At 44.5% G+C, this 17,960-nt stretch overlaps 3 protein-coding genes across 11 annotated transcripts in view; 2 read left to right on the top strand and 1 right to left on the bottom strand.

Annotated features, from left to right (window-relative positions):
• Positions 1 to 11,938, top strand: part of INTS10 (integrator complex subunit 10) — a 45,577-nt gene extending 33,639 nt beyond the window's left edge. For 2 of the 4 annotated variants that reach the window (XM_073340283.1, XM_073340282.1), the window contains exons 17-18: positions 8,810 to 8,887; positions 11,566 to 11,938. In XM_073340283.1, the coding sequence (XP_073196384.1) occupies positions 8,810 to 8,887; positions 11,566 to 11,722 (235 nt within the window). In that variant the 3' untranslated portion in view covers positions 11,723 to 11,938. The remainder of the gene's footprint in view (positions 1 to 8,809; positions 8,888 to 11,565) is intronic. The other 2 variants (XM_073340285.1, XM_073340284.1) reach the window with 1 other exon arrangement.
• Positions 1 to 17,960, top strand: part of POMK (protein O-mannose kinase) — a 48,155-nt gene that overhangs the window by 369 nt on the left and 29,826 nt on the right. The window lies entirely within an intron of this gene.
• HGSNAT (heparan-alpha-glucosaminide N-acetyltransferase) overlaps positions 4,930 to 17,960 on the bottom strand; it is a 35,636-nt gene continuing 22,605 nt past the window's right edge. For 3 of the 6 annotated variants that reach the window (XM_073340292.1, XM_073340290.1, XM_073340288.1), the window contains 7 exons: positions 17,349 to 17,473; positions 15,657 to 15,783; positions 14,996 to 15,082; positions 13,667 to 13,744; positions 13,466 to 13,536; positions 13,214 to 13,326; positions 4,930 to 12,766 (listed from right to left, as the gene is read on the bottom strand). In XM_073340292.1, the coding sequence (XP_073196393.1) occupies positions 12,585 to 12,766; positions 13,214 to 13,326; positions 13,466 to 13,536; positions 13,667 to 13,744; positions 14,996 to 15,082; positions 15,657 to 15,783; positions 17,349 to 17,473 (783 nt within the window). In that variant the 3' untranslated portion in view covers positions 4,930 to 12,584. The other 3 variants (XM_073340287.1, XM_073340291.1, XM_073340289.1) reach the window with 3 other exon arrangements.

Below are 17,960 nucleotides of genomic sequence, written 5' to 3'. Positions count from 1 at the left end.
ATACTGTAACGGTATTCTTAATTATTTAGGCATTAGGTAAAACATATTAAGAACTATAATTACAATTATTAAGGGGAAGCTCCCTTTTATACAGTTATGAAAGCTCACATGGAGCTATGTATAAATTACAGTCGGAGTAAACTTAATTAAACCTCTGCCTGGTTTTCATCTCATCTGAGCACATAAGCTAAGCAGAGTCAGGCTTGCTTATTACAAGGTGCTGCAGGAAATCATTTTGGTAAGTCAGTAGGAAGCAGACTTCCTTTTGAGTCAGACTAGACCAGTGCCCTCAGCAAGGTCTTGGAGGCAAAAGTGTCTTTGAAGATCTAGAAAATTGGTCGTAAAGAGCCACTGGCATTTTTACAAATGTTGAGGTGTTAAACCTTGTGTCCTGGCCAAGTTCCAATGTTTTTAACAGTATTCTGGCTACTAATATTCCCACTACTTACGGGCTAAGGTTTTCAAAAACAGGAGCTTACAGTTAGAGTCTTGAGTCCATATTTAGGTTCCTTAGTACGTCTGGCCTGACTTTCAAAAGTGGTGTCCGTTCACTAGCTCCCATGGAAGTCGTGGGTGCTTAGAACTTACAAAAACTCCAGCCACACTCTGTGTGTGTGTGTCTGTGTGTGTGTGTGTGCGCGCAAATGTGCCCAGCTATTTGATGGCGTCATCATCAGCCAGGTGGAGAACTGACAGCCTGCTGTCAAAATAAGTCAGTGGGCACTCGTCAAGGATATGCAACATAGTCTGAAGTTGACCCAGCTGTATCGCAGATCATTATAAAAACCCCATTTAAAGAGCTTTTGGCGTTTAAATACGCACTTAGGAGCCTAACTTTAAGCTTCAGATTTTGAAAACCTTGGCCATGACATTTTTCACTCCTCTTCCTAAACTATTATGTAATAAGTTGACTATTTAACAGTATATCTGTGGTGCTGATCCTCCTGGTCATGGTTATAAAGCTACTCAAAAGTGATGACCTTTATGATGCTGCCAGTCTGGAGAGCAGTGCCAAGCATGGTACTGTAAGGGAGAGACCATGCTTTACAGATATATAGGGAATTAGAAAATGTAACACTGAAGACCTAGGCTACCTGGGAACTTTCTGGGCATTGCTTCATGTTAATTACAGTAGTTTAATACCATTTTGTTGTTCTTTCTGTCCTTTCTTATTGGGTAACCATTATGCTCAGTGTTCTAACTGCACCAGCCAGGAAATAAGAGAAAAGCATTGTCCATTGCAAGAGAGAGAATCTTCCTAGTTGGCCTCCTGTCCAGGTAGTACTTTGCCTCCTGTATCATGGAAGCAAACAGGTACAGATGCCCAATTCCTTTTGCCCCACTAACCCTTCCTCTTTCTGGATCCTGACCACTCCCCACTCTGATATGTTTGGGCTGCACCTTTCTTCCAGGAGGCACAGAGGCTACAGAATTTTTCCACATCCCCAGCAGTTCTGTGCCAGATTGTTTGCTACCAGCCAACAGAACAGAACATCAGCTCAGTTCTCATATCGTACCCCGGTAGAGCTTGGCAGTATCCAGGCAGTAGTAGGTGGTTTGTATTCATCCCAGCTGTCCCTTCATCTGACTCAGTGGTTTCAAGAAAAGTCTCCATGGACGCTCTGCATCTTTGCTTCTTACCTCACCTGGCAGTAAGGTGACCTCTTCCATATAAGGACATCATCATACTTGTGCTTAAAAAGACTTCTGTGATGTTTTGCAGCAGCAACCCAGACAGATCCCAATGAGCTCTTTCCTCAGTACTGAATGTGCTTATGGGCCCAGCACTGCAATATGGGAGACGTATCCCAAAAGCTACTTTCTTACAAGGTGGCAGTTTTAGTTGGTGTGACTTGGGTTAATTGTTTCTTTGCCTTACGTTTAGTTTTCCCTAGATGCTACAGTCTGGCCTACCCTCAGAATTGGTTCCCAAAGGGAATCCAGGGTTCCACCTTGTCTACCAGCATTTTGCCCAGAACCTTCCACTTCCCTTCTGAGGAAATTATATTCCTCTTGGTCATGGGCTTGCCTGAGCCAATGGAGCATCTCACAGACTTACCTTGTCTTACAGAAGTCCCGTTAATACTCACTTTAGGCTGATCTTCCTGGGCCCGGCAATCCACAAAGTAAACAAAACCATTTCATTGACTGACAAAAGGCGCAGTCAGCCAGGTTCTGACCAGGCCAGATTTCTTGGGTTAAAATGGGGAGATCCTTCTCCACTCCCAGCTTCACCCAGAACTGGCCCCCGGCAGAAGCAACCAGGGTGTACTAGGCATTTGCTGCTCCCTGCTGTGCCCTGACTGGTTCCTACGAGCTCCCAGCCTTTTTTGCCACTGGAGAACTGAACATTCATTGGTCTTACCTGCAGCTGATGGTGGGTGGCCTTTCTAGGCAGCTCCTGCAGGACTAAAAGCTGTGCTCTTCCCCCCCCCATCCCCCCAAAATGACACACTGGGGTGCTCCAATGTGGTGGGGTCTTCAGCAGGGAGCAGCAAATGCCTGGTACACCCTGTTACTCTTCTCCTGAGCTCAGGAAAACAGGCTACTATTTGTGTACTTCAAAGGCTGCAACGAGGGCAATGTAGCTTGGAAGACCTTGCTGGCCGTAAGGATAAAGGATTATAGCTGGCGGGTTTATAATTTAGGCTGGTAAAATTCATATGTTTGTCACATTCCACTCTAGCCCATAGAGATGAGATGGGGTAGGGGTGCTGAGCTGTGTGCCTCTTTCATCTGTGGTGAGGCCCCCTAGTGGTTTTTACATACATTCCTTTACTGCTGTCACTAGATTATCTGCAGTGACATCTGACTTCAACCATTCAGTCGAATGGCACTTCAAGCTCCCCTGTAGATAAACCTTCCTTCAGAGTTACACTGTTTTCTATGTCCACTGAGCGTAATGGTGACCTGTTAGGATAGGAGAAAATGAGACTGTATGACAAGGAAAGAATTACTAACTTTAGGCTCCTATTTCCCAAAATCTTGTCCTGAGAATAATACATTATAAATGGCAGTTAGTTGCCTATCACGTGGTTTTGTCACCTTGACTTGAAAGTAGATTTGTTTTTTCTTTACTCCTCAAACATATTTCTGAGTAAAATTTCATTCCTAGTGTAAACTGAAACAGATTTTTGTTATAACTTTATTCAGATTTCTACACTTAACTCTAGAGTTTATCCAAACATTTCCATCTTGATCTTGTGGTTTTTATATTTCATTTACCAAATTTGAAAGAATGAATTACAAGATCCTCAGAGTTTTCCTTTATTGTATTGGCTGTTCACTAGTCAGTATTTTAATATTCTCAAACTAGCACAAGCTTGGGAAATACTTCTAATTTAATATCAGATAGCAAGAATCAAGTTTCTAAATCTGGAATATGCCTGGAATGTCTCACAGTTTAACAGGTTTTTGATTGGGTATATCAGCTGTCATTTGCTATACAAAAACAAAAAAACAAGGTACCTCTTGTTAAAGTATCTCACTTCCATGGCAGTACTTCGCAGTTTGGTAGAAATACAGGCATGTATTAAGGAGTGTGTATGGAAATCATTACTGTTTGTGTTTAAAAAATATTATGTACATGCACAACCGCCGTTGCAGTCTTGTGGTGATGTACCTTTAGGCAGTCAGATTGCAAAATTTGGTATGCCCTTTAACGTGTATCACTTGGTGCATGCATTTAGCCCTGATTATGGCTTCCTGTAAGCAGCAGTGAAGTAACAGGCAAAGAGAACCGGTTTCCAGTCCTGCCCTGCACAAAATACTGGATCAGATTTTCAGCAGTGCTCAGCACCCAGCAGCTCCCATTGTCCTGATGTAATTTCTCCCTGTCCTCAATGTCTTCTTAAAAATCTGACCCCAGTTGTGGGTACAGAGCACTTTTGAAACTCTGTCCCACTAGTTTAACTAATCTTTGTGAACCAATTATTTCAGACCATGGTGGTCTAATTTTGCTGCTACTCAGCAGAAAAGTAACACCCGCCCCGCATTCTCCCTCTCTCTTCCTTTGAATGACTTGACTGACTTTTTGCATAGCTCTCCATCCCCCTGCATTAGTAAATGATAAATACTGGCCAGAATGTTCACGCTTGCAAGCCTGAAGATAGGCACCTATGTCCATATTTAGGCACCTACTATTGCGTGGCCTGGTTTTCAAAGGTGCTGAGTAACTTCAGCTCCTAGTAATGCTAAGGCAGGTGGTGGATGCCGGTCATTTCTGCAAATCAACCTATTTCCTTAGGTGCCCGGATATGGATTTGGGTGCAATTTTCAGGTACTCAAGTTGGAAAATTTTGACCACTATTTCTAAACCAGATTTCTTAAGTCTGGTCAGGTGGGACATGGAATTTGCTTTTGTTAGCCATCTTGAGATTTGGATTCTCTGCTTGCTGTGGATCACACATGTGCTATGGACATGTGACTTGTCAGAGAGGGTATGAACCATATTTCAGCTATAACAACCTGTGGTAGCTGGTCGATAGCCAGATGACCAAGACTTTACAAGAGACTGCCCCACACCCCAGGCCAGAGTATTTTCTCGGTGTGTGAGCCCATATCAAAAGGGAGAAGGTTTAAAAAGGTATATAAGTGGGGGGCAAAATGCCTAATGTGCAATTCACGGGGCTAGCATTTGGACACTGACATTGGCACAGCAGCTCAAGATGCTAATCTCTAATACTTTGGTTTTCTATTTTAATTTGGAATGACGAAGGAAAGGCGATCCATGTACAAGTTGCAAGATTCTTATGTGTCACATTAATGCTGAAATGTACAGAACTTCACTGTTCAGAAGATGGCCACCTGGCTTGGGCTCAGCACGAGTTCCCTTAGGTCAAAGTTCTAAACCACTGGACCCAGCTGAGATGTGTCTTGCCACCACTACTATGATACTTGGCTGCTTCCTGTGCTCCTGTAATTAATTCCTTTCTGATTGCAGTCAGTGAAAAGCTCTTGGGGACAGTGACATTTCTTTGCAATGTGTCTCTGGATGGCTTCTGCCCCTCACAATATCCTTTGTCCTGGTGTATATTTTGACTGCCACTGAGGCACAGACTTGCAGTGGTGTCCAGGTTGATGTCCCCAGGGCTCATGCCACCTTTACTTGCTCTCCTTCAAGCATCTTTTGGAGGCCTCTCTGCATTATCACTCCCAGGGCATGGAGGTCACTTTCTGCAGCACCTTTATTCTCCTGTCCTTTCCCTGACTGACGGTCTGCACTTCTCCCAGGAGCACTGAGGCAGGACCAAGAGGTTTGGCTGCATGCAGGGGCGAGGACCATCATTCTTGGAATTCTCCAGCGTTGTCTGCCTCCACCCCCTGTGCAGACAACAAACTATGGGCTCCCCATCCTGCTTCCTCTTTATGGACCTTTGTTTATCTGCCCACAGGCTGTTGACCTTAGTGGAGTTTTGTGCCATGTTGCTTCTTATCCACTGGAGCATTTCTTGACATCAAGCCTGGGTATTGTAACTATTGCTTGATACATTGAGATTTTTGCTCAGCACTATTCTGGAGACTTTTGACTCCTTCCCATGACTTTCAGGTGGCAAAGCAAAACCAGTAACTTCAAATATTGTTGTGTGGTCATGCTGTGTGTCTCTTAGACATGCATGCCTGGAGTCTAGAAATAAACTGGCTGAACTGTCAGATGTGCTCACAGATCTAACTATAAGTTCTCAGTTCCTGAGAAGGGCTCTTCAAAGCCCTATTCTGATAATTCTTCTAACTCAGCTACAAAGCTAGCACAAAAAGTCTCAAGAGTCCAAGTCAAGATGCCATTGCAGGCACTGAGACTGTCGGCGTCTCTCTGGAGGGTGCAGATCTGACAGGAGAGATTGTGTAGCTCCCATTCCACTGCACCAAAGTGTGCAGATTAAAACTGTGTCTGATGCCATTCTGCACCAAGACCTCTGCATCCTTGTTGCTTCAATGCACCCAACAAGTGATGCATGACAGAATCCTCATTACGCAAGGCATTGCTTCAACTAAAGTGTTGAGCTTAGTCTCGGTTTTGTTTTGTTTTTTAAAAAGGGCTTTGTTCTCTGTAGCTATGCAGTTGGATCCGGCCACCTCTCTGACTCGTTGATTGCCACATTAGGTTCTGATTCCCCAGCCCTGCTGTCCTGAGTTTGCAGCCTTCAAGTTGATTGCACAGAAGGCTTCTCTTACAAAGTTGCACCTTGTTTGGCTAACAGTTATCAAAGTTTACTCGCAGGATTAAGTTACTTTTTCAGACTGCTACATACAGATATCACTTTCCACACGCTCCCTTCAGCAAGTCTTGGAGTTTAACAAGAACCTGAAGCTCCTCTTTCTGAGTGCAGGTTTCTGTAATGTTGGCCTTCTGGCCTCCAAATGGCACAAGCTGTTGTGCTTGATTATCATAATCCTCTCCTTGCTGAGACACATCCACACAAGCTGTAAGGAGAGATGATGTGTGGAGTTCCCATGTAGCCAGATTGCCTAAAGCCTGACTTCTGGAGAGGATGAAGGGCTTGGGCATTGGGAAAGGGCATACTTTTTGGAGAGAGAATAATCTTTGGTGGTGTAGCTAAGTTCCTCCTCAAGAACTTAAGCGCCTTAGACAGAAGAATAGCTAACTCAGTTTTCATCAACACTCCAGCTCTGGAACCAGCCTTGCTCATGTCCTAGACTGAAAATGCCAATGCATTTGGCTGAAAAATGGCGAATAGCAAAGGAAGCATCACAGGAATTCATCTGAAGTTGATCGCAGTCTAGTAAGTCTCTGCCATCTGTGACGGACACGATTTTGTGTGTCACTGTATTTTACATAAGCAAGCACAGAGGAACAAGATGTTTCTTTATTCAGAAGCCTTGTAAGTGGGGGGTTGGACACTGCCCACAAGTCATTGCTAGCTTCCTTACTTGAAAGGAAATATACTGTTGCCAGCAGGTTTGACCAGCTTGTAGGAGTCCCTCTGCTGGAAGTAATGGATCAGCCAATAGGATTGTGGATCCCTCGATAATCTTGCTATGACATTTCAGTTGCATGAGGAAGGGCATATATACAGCCTTAGTCAGCAGTACTCTTCTTGATGGTTCTAAGCTCATAGCACTGCAAAGGTGCTTGCACCCTAAAAGCATGAGGAAATGTATCCCACCAGAGTAACTGATAAGTCACCTCTTGTTAAGTTCAGGAGGGACTCTGTGCATTTCTTGTCTTGCATTGAAGTCCAGCGTGTAATGGAATATTCATTAACTAAGCTGCTGAAAGCTCCCGGTGAGACACTTAATAATACCTGTGAGTTCATTACAGGTAGGTAGGGCACTTTTCCCAGGGGTGGTGACGACTTAGCCCACAGAGTGAGTGAACTTTGGGGCCATTGTGCCTGATGCAGTTGTTCAAAGAGCAGGCAACGCTAGCGTTCTGCATTCCTCGCAGACCTGGTGACAGCGTTCTGTCTGAGCCAATCCAGCAGCCTGCCATGGCTTACCCCAGCAAAACCCTTCTCCACAAACTCTGCCAAAGCTCCCTAGACTTTTACTTGGAGAATGCCAAAACCAGCTACTTTTAATTTACATCGATTCAGTATGTACTGGGAAAGAACTGTCTCTCTGATTGTATCTCATTGCTACAGCCTGGCAGGTCTACTGGTGTTCTCCTGCAGGCCACAAGCTCTGCTATGTGTCCATTCAAGAGATGTGCAAAGCAGCCCCATGGTGCTTTTGGCACATTTTCTGAGCAACATTGCTTCCATTCAGCCTCAGGCCAAAGGGGATTTTGCTTCTCCTCAAGTTTATAGAAACACTGCCTGACATCACGGGCCCCAAAACACTCTTTTCTGTGATTGTGTCCCTTCTTGCATGCTGTTTTCTTTAGGGCAGTATCTTCTCTCTCCACATACCAGGATAAGGTTTGTGTCATTCTTGCTATTAAAGGTATGCAGCGCACAGTTTATTGCTATTTTGGTTGCACTGTTTTTTCTTGAGAGTCATCTTTGCAGCTTTTTTAGTCTCTAAGAATGGGGATTTGCTTTGTTTGGTATCTCTTGTTGGTCTCTGCAGATATACACCTCAGCAGATTACTGCTCCCTGGTGACTCAACATTCTCTTACTTGGCATTGCTGATATATACATTTAAAGAATGTCCATCTATTATAGAGTAATTTTGCCTCCTGCCCAAAAGGAATAGATTACTGGCCCAGGCGAAATTCCTCACTGGGGAGGAAGGAGGGCACAAAGCTGTCTCTTGTATGTCCTACCACATAGAACATTGAGCTAAGGGAGCTCCTGTCATGGCCATGTGAACAAGCAAATACCTACGAGTAGTAATTTGCTGAGATGTGTATCTGCAGAGAAGAGAGATTACAGGTAAGTAATAATTACATGTGCTCAGTTCTCCATTGCATAGAGGTAAATTGTCTGATACTCCCCATTGTACTGCTTAAAAACAGAGCGGAAATCTGGATCAACAGCGTGTCACCCTTCTCGCTACAGCATCCTCCCTTTTCCCATTCAACTTTCCAAAATGGTCTCCTGCTGCTCTTCACTAAAATCAGTGTTATGGGTGCTGAGGAAAACATCCCAGAAAGCACTGCTGTACATTGGATTGTATTTCCACCCACTTGTGGCATGATAAGCCCTGGAATGGTCTATTGTGGGTGTGCTAGAGTGATGGGTAGAGGGGGCTCTGGCCTTCTCGCCTCCCCTTACTTTAGCTGAACAGTTGGTCGCACTGTGATCTCCCTCCAGTTCTCTTCTGTATCTCTTTCTGGAGAGTTGTTTTGCAGCACAGGGGAGTCAGTGTGGTTTTTTGAATGCTGCTGTTTGCTGTTTTTTAAAGGACTTCTAGCCCTCCCATGGGGTTACTGCAGCAGGAGTTCATACCTGTACTACAGCCCAGCATACAGACTGCTGACAGGTACCAAGCGGAAAAACCCTGCTCATAGTGTGCTGTGTTTTGTCAACATATTTTTACTGCCCATGGTTTTCAGCTCTTTGTTATTCAGTACTTTTATTCATGGTTTTTTTTGTTTTTCATTTGTGCCTACTTTCTTTGGGAAACCATGTTGTACTAGTGTAACATTTATTTTTTTCCATAAGTTGCCAAATGTGTATATGTTCTTCAATTTATTAATCACTGTCGAGTTCAAACAAAAATACAGGGATTCAGATCAGATGATACAGAAGTCCAGTCAACTTACTAAAATGCTTCTCAAGACTTATTACTACCCTATTGGATCTACTTGTAATAACTTTTTTCCTCAACCAAATTGGTTGCAGTTGAGAATTTTCTTCAATGCGTACTTTGCTGTTAAGTCAGAAACACTGGCTTCTGCCACATGCTGCTAGTAATAGTCAGTATTATGAGTTTTGTGTTGATATTTTGTGTTCCTGGTGGCTGATGGACACTGAAAACTTACACTGGCATGGCTACATCTCTCAGGGTGGGGGTGGGTGTGAAAAATCCACGCTCCTAAGAGATGTAGTGAAGTTGACCTAATGCCTGGTGTAGACAGCACTAGGTCAGCGGAAGAATTCTTCTGCTGACCTAGCTACTGCCTTGGAGAGGTGAATTAACTACAGCAATAGGAGAACCCCTCTCATCCCTGTAGCGAGTGTCTACACTGAACCGCTGCAGAGGTGCACCTGTACTGCTGTGGTGTTTTAAGTGTAGACATAGCCTAAGGGCTTGTCTTCACGTAAAGCGCTACAGTGGCACAATTGCACCACTTTGGTGAAGACACTTCTTCCGTCGGCATAGTTAATCCACCTGTCTGAGAGGTGGTAGCTATGTTGATGGGAAAAACTCTCCCCTTGACATAGCACTGTCTACATGGGGCAGTATAATTGTGTTGCTCGGGAGTATGGATTCTTCACACCGCTGAGCGACGTAATTATACTGATATAGGTCTGTAGTGTAGATCTGGTCTTGGATAGGAGCTGAGTGTGCAGCCCACCACTGTCATCAATGCTTGTGAGAAACTGAGGCAGTGAGAATGGAAAGCAGGATTGTCCCATAAGCTGAATGTACAGAGCTCTATTTTCAGCACCACTTGTTAGCATTTTAGTGCCTGGCTCCCATTAGCATTAAAAGTCATAACAAGATATCCATATTAAAATCATTTTCTACTATGTTAAGAGTTGATGTCTGGATATTAGTTCCCTTTAAGTTGAGTGCTAGCAGAGCCATTTGCTATTTCTGTGTAAAGTATTAAAATAGACTTGCTATTTAATTTAATTGCCAGGGAAGTTTTCTCTCTCCTTTTGAGAGGGAGCGATTTGTTGATACAAATATTCAGTGTAGGAGATAAAATACTTAAATAGCTGGTTTTGGTTTAGGACAGTGCTTCATTGGGGGGTTTAATTTCTAGATCGTTCCTTTCGGCTGATCCCTCCCCCAGCTCTGGATATGTATGGGTTGTTGCCTCTTTCCATCCTCGCTTTAACTGGATTTGCTCCTAGTTCCTTCCTACTCCCTGAACTTCAGCAATTCACTGACTCTCCCACCAGGACTCTCCCCCAGAGCCCATTTGTGCTGAGGCATTTGCTAAACAGCAACTCCCTCCTCCTCCCAGAGCAGGGACTAATGATACAAGGTCAGGGACTCTATATTCAGTCCTGGACCACTGCCAAAAAACCCAACCCACTGCCACACTAAAAGCCCAGTGCGAGTGAAGCTTGGAATCCCAGTGTTCACGTGTTATAGAACGTTTCTCTGACAGCAGCAGTTCAGGACAGTGGGCTCTGAAATTGTGTGAATGGAAATGGGTGTTGAGGGGCAAAAACAGACCTTAGAATGGCAGTCTGATTAACAGCTGATATCACATGACCTGCTCTGGCTAGAACCACTTTGGTTGCAGCCGTACCAGAACCATTGTGCTTTTTCCAAGTATGAGTCTTGGACTTGTAATCAAAAGAAACCTTTGATCTTTGCCTGGAAGCTGACAGACAACTCCAGCGAGAGCTGCTGACCTCCGTCTGATACTAGACATAAGGCACTCACTGCCTCCTGGGTTAGTGTAAGTGTCTGATCAGCTCCCCCAGGCTTGTATGTGCGCTTCTGCACCCACCCTCAGAGCTTCCCCACAGCAGCAGTGAAGTGAAACAGACAAAAGCCTAGCAAGCTTCATGCTGCTGTTCCTGATAAACCCATGGCAGGTCCAATTCCCCCCTGCTGCGGGGGTGGGAACTCAAACTTTTGTTAGTCTCTTTTGTACTTTTGTCTCTGCAACTGCAGTGACAGTGATTAGAATGGGGAAGTGTTGTTGGGAGCGATTTCCTTCCTAGTGCAGGACAAGCACTGCTGGGGGGGAGGGCGGTGGTTGCCGCATGGAATAGTGAGTGGACATTCCTCCTAGCTAAAACCAGTGACACTTGATGATTTAAGCATTAGACTAAAGGCATTTAAAGATCCCAAAACTGTCTTAAAATTCAAGTAAGCAAATGAACACTTGAAAGTATAGAAAACATCTTAACTCTCTTCAGAGATGGAAGGTAGATGTTACAGCACTTTGAAATAAAGTGTGTGTATGAAGGCCTCATCTATTGCTCAGAGTAATTCTCCTTTGTCATCTTTTGTTTCCTTGATGACTTCAGGCATCACACAGTAACCCGGGGAATAACTAAAGGGGTCAAAGAGGATTTCCGCTTGGCTATGGAGCGCCAAGTCTCACGCTGCGGGGAGAATCTGATGGTGGTGTTACACAGATTCTGCATTAATGAGAAGATACTGCTACTTCAGACGCTGGCCTGAGTGGAGCAGACAGTGCAGCAGGGTGTCTTGCTGAGAAAGCAGAGGGCTGTATTATATACTCTTAACACAACATAGCTGTTGCAAAGGGACTGTTCTAAACTAATCATGCTCATGTTGTTATGGGACTCGGTCCTAGAGTACATGTAAACTGAAGTTCATACTTAATCTTATTTTGGTAGATCAGACAAATTTTATAAATAAATCATTTGAAAATTCTTTGAGAAGTCAAATGTTTGTGTAGCTTCCATAGCTATTCTGGAGTCATGGTGTGAGAATTGCAGCTAAGGAAGCACTTTAACAGACTAAATTTACATTGAACATCGGTGGCATTAGTCTTCCTGGTTGGGCTGAATCAGGCTCCCATTGACTACCATGGAATGTTGCTTTGAAAGGAGGTTAAGGGCCTTGAAGTAAATCTAGTTTGGCAAAACCTGTGCCATCTACACGGTCCATATAAAGTCAGTTTGTAATGGCTTGAAATGTTAAGCCAGAGCATCTATATCAGTTCCCTTTATGAAAGACGCTTCAACTTGCCAGAACTGTCTTAAAATTGTTCAGGTGTTAAGGGCTATCCAATATGGTGATCTGTTTATTGTAGGTAGAATAGCGGCATGCTGTGCACTGAAACATAGTACTGTGTACAAAGACAGGCAGACAACACAGGTCAGGCAAGTTCCTGTGTTTTGGCTAAACAGTACGATACTGTCCCTTAGGCACCAGAAAGTCTCCATTCCCGTTCCCCATGAAATGTAAACTGAACACATGAGCCCTTTTTAGTAATGAATCCCACCAGAAATGGCATCATCTCGGGGGAGTCCAACTTCAATATCTTATCTCCCAGAAGAGACCATCATTAACCTAATCAGATTTTCCAGAATATCCTTTTCTGGTAGAGTAAATACGATATGATGACCCAGATTGATGTTGCAACCAGGTTCTGAGCCAAGTGTTCCCCATGGGACTGACTGTCCTTCATCTTCCACTTAAAAGGGAAATAGTTCTCAAATACTTCATGCCCAACATAGACCAGGATTGAGTTCATTCCTTAAAATAAACACAAAGAAAACAATTCTATACTCCATTGCATTCTAAGAGCAAGCTGTAGCAGCAGGGGCTGGCAGAGTATTTACGGGAAAGGGAATCAGGAAATCCTAAGCATCAAAGACAAGTTGTTCCTGTCACTAACTTGCCCTGTAGCCTTGAATAAGTCACTTTACCCCTCTGACTTCACAGCTAAAGAGTGATTAATAATTCTTACCTGCCTCCCAACAGCAGTATGAACATGTAGAGAATGTAGTTTTTTAATTAAATCAAAGTTTAAGGATCTTTTTTAATCAAAGGTTTTTCATTGCAAAACTATTCTTGAAGGGAAACATTTTAGCAGTAGGTCTTGCTGCTTGACATGGCAACAGAATGTTAATTTTACTGATAAGGACAGGACTAAACCACCTATTGCATCACAGATAACTAAATATGCTTGAGTTTACTGACCTGGGTAGAAAAATGGAGCACCTGACCAGCATCTCTTGACATCCACAAGATAGTATATCAGCAATAAAAGCATGAAGGCAAAGCAGCTCAAGGTTGTCACATAAGAGATTGACCTACATATTTTCAATGGGAATATAAAAGTATATTTAGAGAAGTTCAATATGGACTGATGTTGCTACAGTTAAATACATTGTGTCCATATAGCTGGAGAGAAACACATTGAATAGTAAAAAGTTACATGTCTCTACTTACCATAGATTCTTATTTGCAGGAATAAACCCTTCATCTTTAGAGCATTTTGTCAAGATAGCAGAAATAATCCCCTGAAATAATGAGTTTGGAGTTTATATGAACTTTCACTGCAGCACATCTTAGAAATAGAAAGCTTGTGCTGCATGAAAAGATGTGGTTGTTAATGAGTAATTTAAACTTCTAAGAAAAGATGTTACTTACCATGACTACACTCCATATAAAAAACCTACTCATTATCTTCTTGTGCTGGTCTTTGTAAAACAAGAATATTTTTCCTGCCTATAAAAAACAAAGGCATAAAAACCAGTAAACATACCAGGAATTTTCCACCAGCCACTTGCAGTAGAATGGAGAAGCTTAAACTGCTTTATTTGTGCTAAGCAGTTGGAAGACCGAGATTAGGAACTCTTCTAGGAGAATGCATTCAGGTGAAAAACAAGTGATGTTTGTTTAGCAACAAAAAAATTCTGATTTCTACCCCATGTGAGTAACTACACCCACACAACTTTTACAGCTGCTCCAGTGCAGCTCCTATTAAGGCAACTAAAAAATAAGGAAAATCCAGAACAATCAAGGCAACATTAACATTTTCACCAACCTAAATGGCCATGCCTTGCCACCTATATACCATTATACCCAAAAGCACTCCTTGACCCTTCAGGACACACACTCCCTTTCAGTTCCAATCCACGTAGCCGATTTCTCAAACTCATATTCAGACACAACTAATGGCACCCCATGGACAATGCAGAACTCCTTTCCTCCATGGGATATGCAGCGTGCCATTCTACCTGACAAACTAGGGCGGTTGGATATCACACCTAAGTCCAGATACACATATCTAAAGTCAGCCACTACAAGGTTGTTCCCCACACCTAGTATCTGAGACCCCCCTAGTTATTTTCGGTTTTAAGTGACAGTGACAGGCTACGAGGGAACTTTTGACATGTTAATGGTTTGAGTGGCAACGCGCCGTCGCCTATTCTGGAAAACGAACACATACGACAGGTGCTAAGCGCATTTGAGAGATGAGGACGGTGATGGAAACACCACAGCCAAGGTTCTCTAACATATGAGCTTAAATTTAACAGCCTGAGTCCATTTTTAGTCTTACTTTCAGAACCCCTGAGCAGCCAGCTGCTACGAGTGATTGCCAGACCTCACCACAAGCCACTGGTGCGATGGTTCTAGGCCTCCCCAGATAGGACAAACAAGGGTTTCAAGAACTGAGCAAAACACCTGGTTTTTTTAAACCTCAGAATCACGCAGGTCAATGTACCTCAAATTTTGATTTAAAGCCTCTGCCAGCTGGCCCCTCCTGCCCTGCCAACTTGGACTCAGGAGGTTTTCAGAGGGTTTGGCTAGTTTATAATGGAACTGTGACTGCAACCTTACCTCTAGAGAAGATGCTGCCACTCCAGCTCGAAAAGCTCTTTTTCCCCTTACCCCCACCTTTGACAAAACACCTTCAGTTGTTTCTGGGAGACGAAGGCTTGCTGACAATGTAGGTTCAAAAAGCAAAGACGGTACCTGAAGTCCCAAAAACGCCATGAAGATTGAATTAATTGTTCCCAAGATGCCTTCGGGATCATAGGCCACTGTTGTTTGGTAGAGCACCTTGCAGAAAGAGAGATTTAGGATTAAAAAGATATGCACCCAGCCCTGAACTTCCTTCTCCCCTCTCTCACCCTGGGGCCATTTCCCCAGCCCTCCGCTGAAACCTGACTGTTGTCAATGCCAGATTTAGATTTCACATTGAAATCATTCCATTTACACTGTATGACAATCCCTCCTCAGAACACAGCCCAAGGAAATGGTCTTTGGAGCAGAACCCTCTCCCCACAGCCCCCAGGCCAGTGTGCTGCTGATGTAAAGCTGGTGAACTTGCTGAGCTGCAGATAGGCCAGGCCAGCCCCACCCATCCACAGCAGTTCCCAAGTCTAGCCTTTCCACCTCCCACAGTGGTACCACCAGAGTTGTCAACTAAGTTTCGGAGAGAGCTTCTAAGCAAGGAAGAGCCCCTCTTAGCTGTCACATCCCAGACAGAGTGGGAGCGTTGGCATTTAAAGAAGGAAGTAGCTTTTTCTTCTTGAAAACTTAGCTAATTTTATATTAAAGTTGTTGACATGTTAAACACAGAACCTAACTCTGCAGCAAGTCAATGGTTTATGTGCAAGTCAGAGCCACTCACATTGGATGATGGGTGTTGGTAAATATGCTTTTCTCCCAAGAGCAAGTGATCAATATAACCGGCTGCTCCTCCGGTGCAATTGGGATATTTTCCAAAATCCCCAATGCCACCGGGGCCAAGGTAACCACTGGAAAGGAAGCAAAAGGCCATGGGTCTTTGCAGCGCTATTCTGTTGAAAGGCTTAAGCATGAACAACAATGCTAAGTTTTGCTGCTCTTTAGGGATCTGCTGAAGCAGAAACTCACCCCCACAGGCAATCAGGTCATACACCGAACTACCTCCTTCCCTGGTACAGGTCGCAAGGGGAAGGGTAACCCAGAGGAGACACTGGCCAATGCCTGGAAAGCAGAGCACCTGGTAACTAGTTACCACCAGTGCGCTCTGTAACTGCCAATCCCCACAGGCAAACTAGACACGTGCCAGACTCAGGCTGATCAAGACAAGATCAACTGTCAACAAGCCATAGCACCAGGGCAGCCAAAGCCCAGCACTGCCCAGCCTTGCCCTTAACTCCAAAAGGGAGAGCTCACCTTCCCAGCCACCAGCCCAGCCCCTCGTCCCTCGCCCCCCCCCCCCAGCAAATCCAGCTCTTGAGCCCCTGGGAAGGTACAATGCACAGTGGAACTCAGCCCAGCTTTTTATGCTGCAGAGTCTTCCTCTGGTCTGACGCACAGGGGTGAATACAATGTGCCGAATACAGAACAAGCCAGTGCAGCATCGGTGCCGAAAGGCAAGGAAATGCTCACGGACTCCCACAGCAGTAAGGACAACACAGGGGAGCTCCAAGAGACCCCTCAGGCTGCAGCCACTTGGAAACAAGTGGCTAACAAAACTCCGTGGTGGGCAGCTACGTGCTGTTAACAAGAAATCCCCCAGAACCCAGTGCCTTGATGCTATGAGACCCTCAGCCAGTGTCAAACAGAGACTGTACTTGGAAATGGCAAGAAGAGGCCACACATGACTAGTCAGCACCTGAGGCTAGTGGCTGGGGAAGCAAGCACTGGCAGGGGAGGACATCTCCAATGCTGACTGCACTCAGAAAGCAGCTCATTGAGAAGGGGCATAGAGATGAACAAGGTACTTTGAACAGGCTTAGTAAGGTCCCCATCCAGCATCCCACAAGCCCAGGCACTTCTAGAAGCAAGGAGAGTTCCAGGCTGTCTCAGCTAGAAGCACCACGCGTCATTACTAGGACCCAGGTGCACGTGATCTCTTTACAAGGAGGGGAGGTCCTCATCTGCCTGAGCACACAAGCTGCGGCAGGGATGTAGCTGGCAGCAGACAGCAAGCATCAACAGCAGCAGCCTGAAAGCTCAGCCCATATGAAAAGACTAGCTTGTTGAGATGTCCTTTCGGGAAGAGAGCTCCTCATTCCCGTACCTCCCAGGGGTGCAGGGAGGAGACATGCATGAGAGATGTGAGCTGCTCAGATACTACAGTGATGGAGACCATAGGAGAACCTCAGAGGGAGATTTTAAACCTGCTTCTTACTTAGGTGAGTAATAAAGATGTCCTCTACATAAAGCCAAGTACTTCACTGCAAAGTGGGGAAAGGGATGTTTCACTGAGAAACCCCCTTTTCCTACTGACTCAGAGCTAGACACACTGAAACATGGTTCCTATGCAGCAGAATAACCCCTGACATCACACAGAAAGCACCCAAAGGAAAAGGAATCCAAGCATTCAACTTACTTTGGGCAGCCAGGTACAATTAACAGGAAGGTCAAACCCAGCCAAATCGCCTCCAGCGTCAGAATGAAAACCCACTGTGGCCAGTAGAGCAGGATATCCCGCAGGGCAAAATACGGGGTCTCCTGCTTAAGAGGTAGGGAAGAAAAGGAAAACTAATTGGCAAATGATCACTGAGCATTTGGGGAAAAGACACCTTTCACTTTCGAACAGTCCCCTGGCACTGCAGATGGTTGGGAGTGATAACTGCAGAGTTTGCAAGGCTTTCCATTGTAACATCATTTTCACACACCCACAATGTCTGAAACTGACATTCACCAGGTTTGCCTTCAAAAGTGATTTTGTTTTGAAAGTCTGAGCAAAATCCTTTCTGCAGACTGTGCGTCACAGACAGGAAAACAAGGCACTTTTCCTTGTTGTACAAATCCTAGCTATGCTAAAGTGGGTGAAATTTGAAACTCTGGATTCAGCATGGACTAAACCCTTGCTTGGCTCAGTTGGGGGTCAGAAAGATTAAAATAAAAGCACTATAAGTGATTGGAAAGGGTCATGTCCCAGCATGCTTAGTGTGTTTCTGCTAAGCCCTGCTTTCTTAGGGCATTACTGCCCGGTCTG

This window comes from Lepidochelys kempii, chromosome 4, assembly GCF_965140265.1.
Source record: "Lepidochelys kempii isolate rLepKem1 chromosome 4, rLepKem1.hap2, whole genome shotgun sequence".
Lineage (NCBI taxonomy): Eukaryota > Metazoa > Chordata > Testudines > Cheloniidae > Lepidochelys > Lepidochelys kempii.
This window is presented reverse-complemented; position numbering and strand designations above follow the sequence as displayed.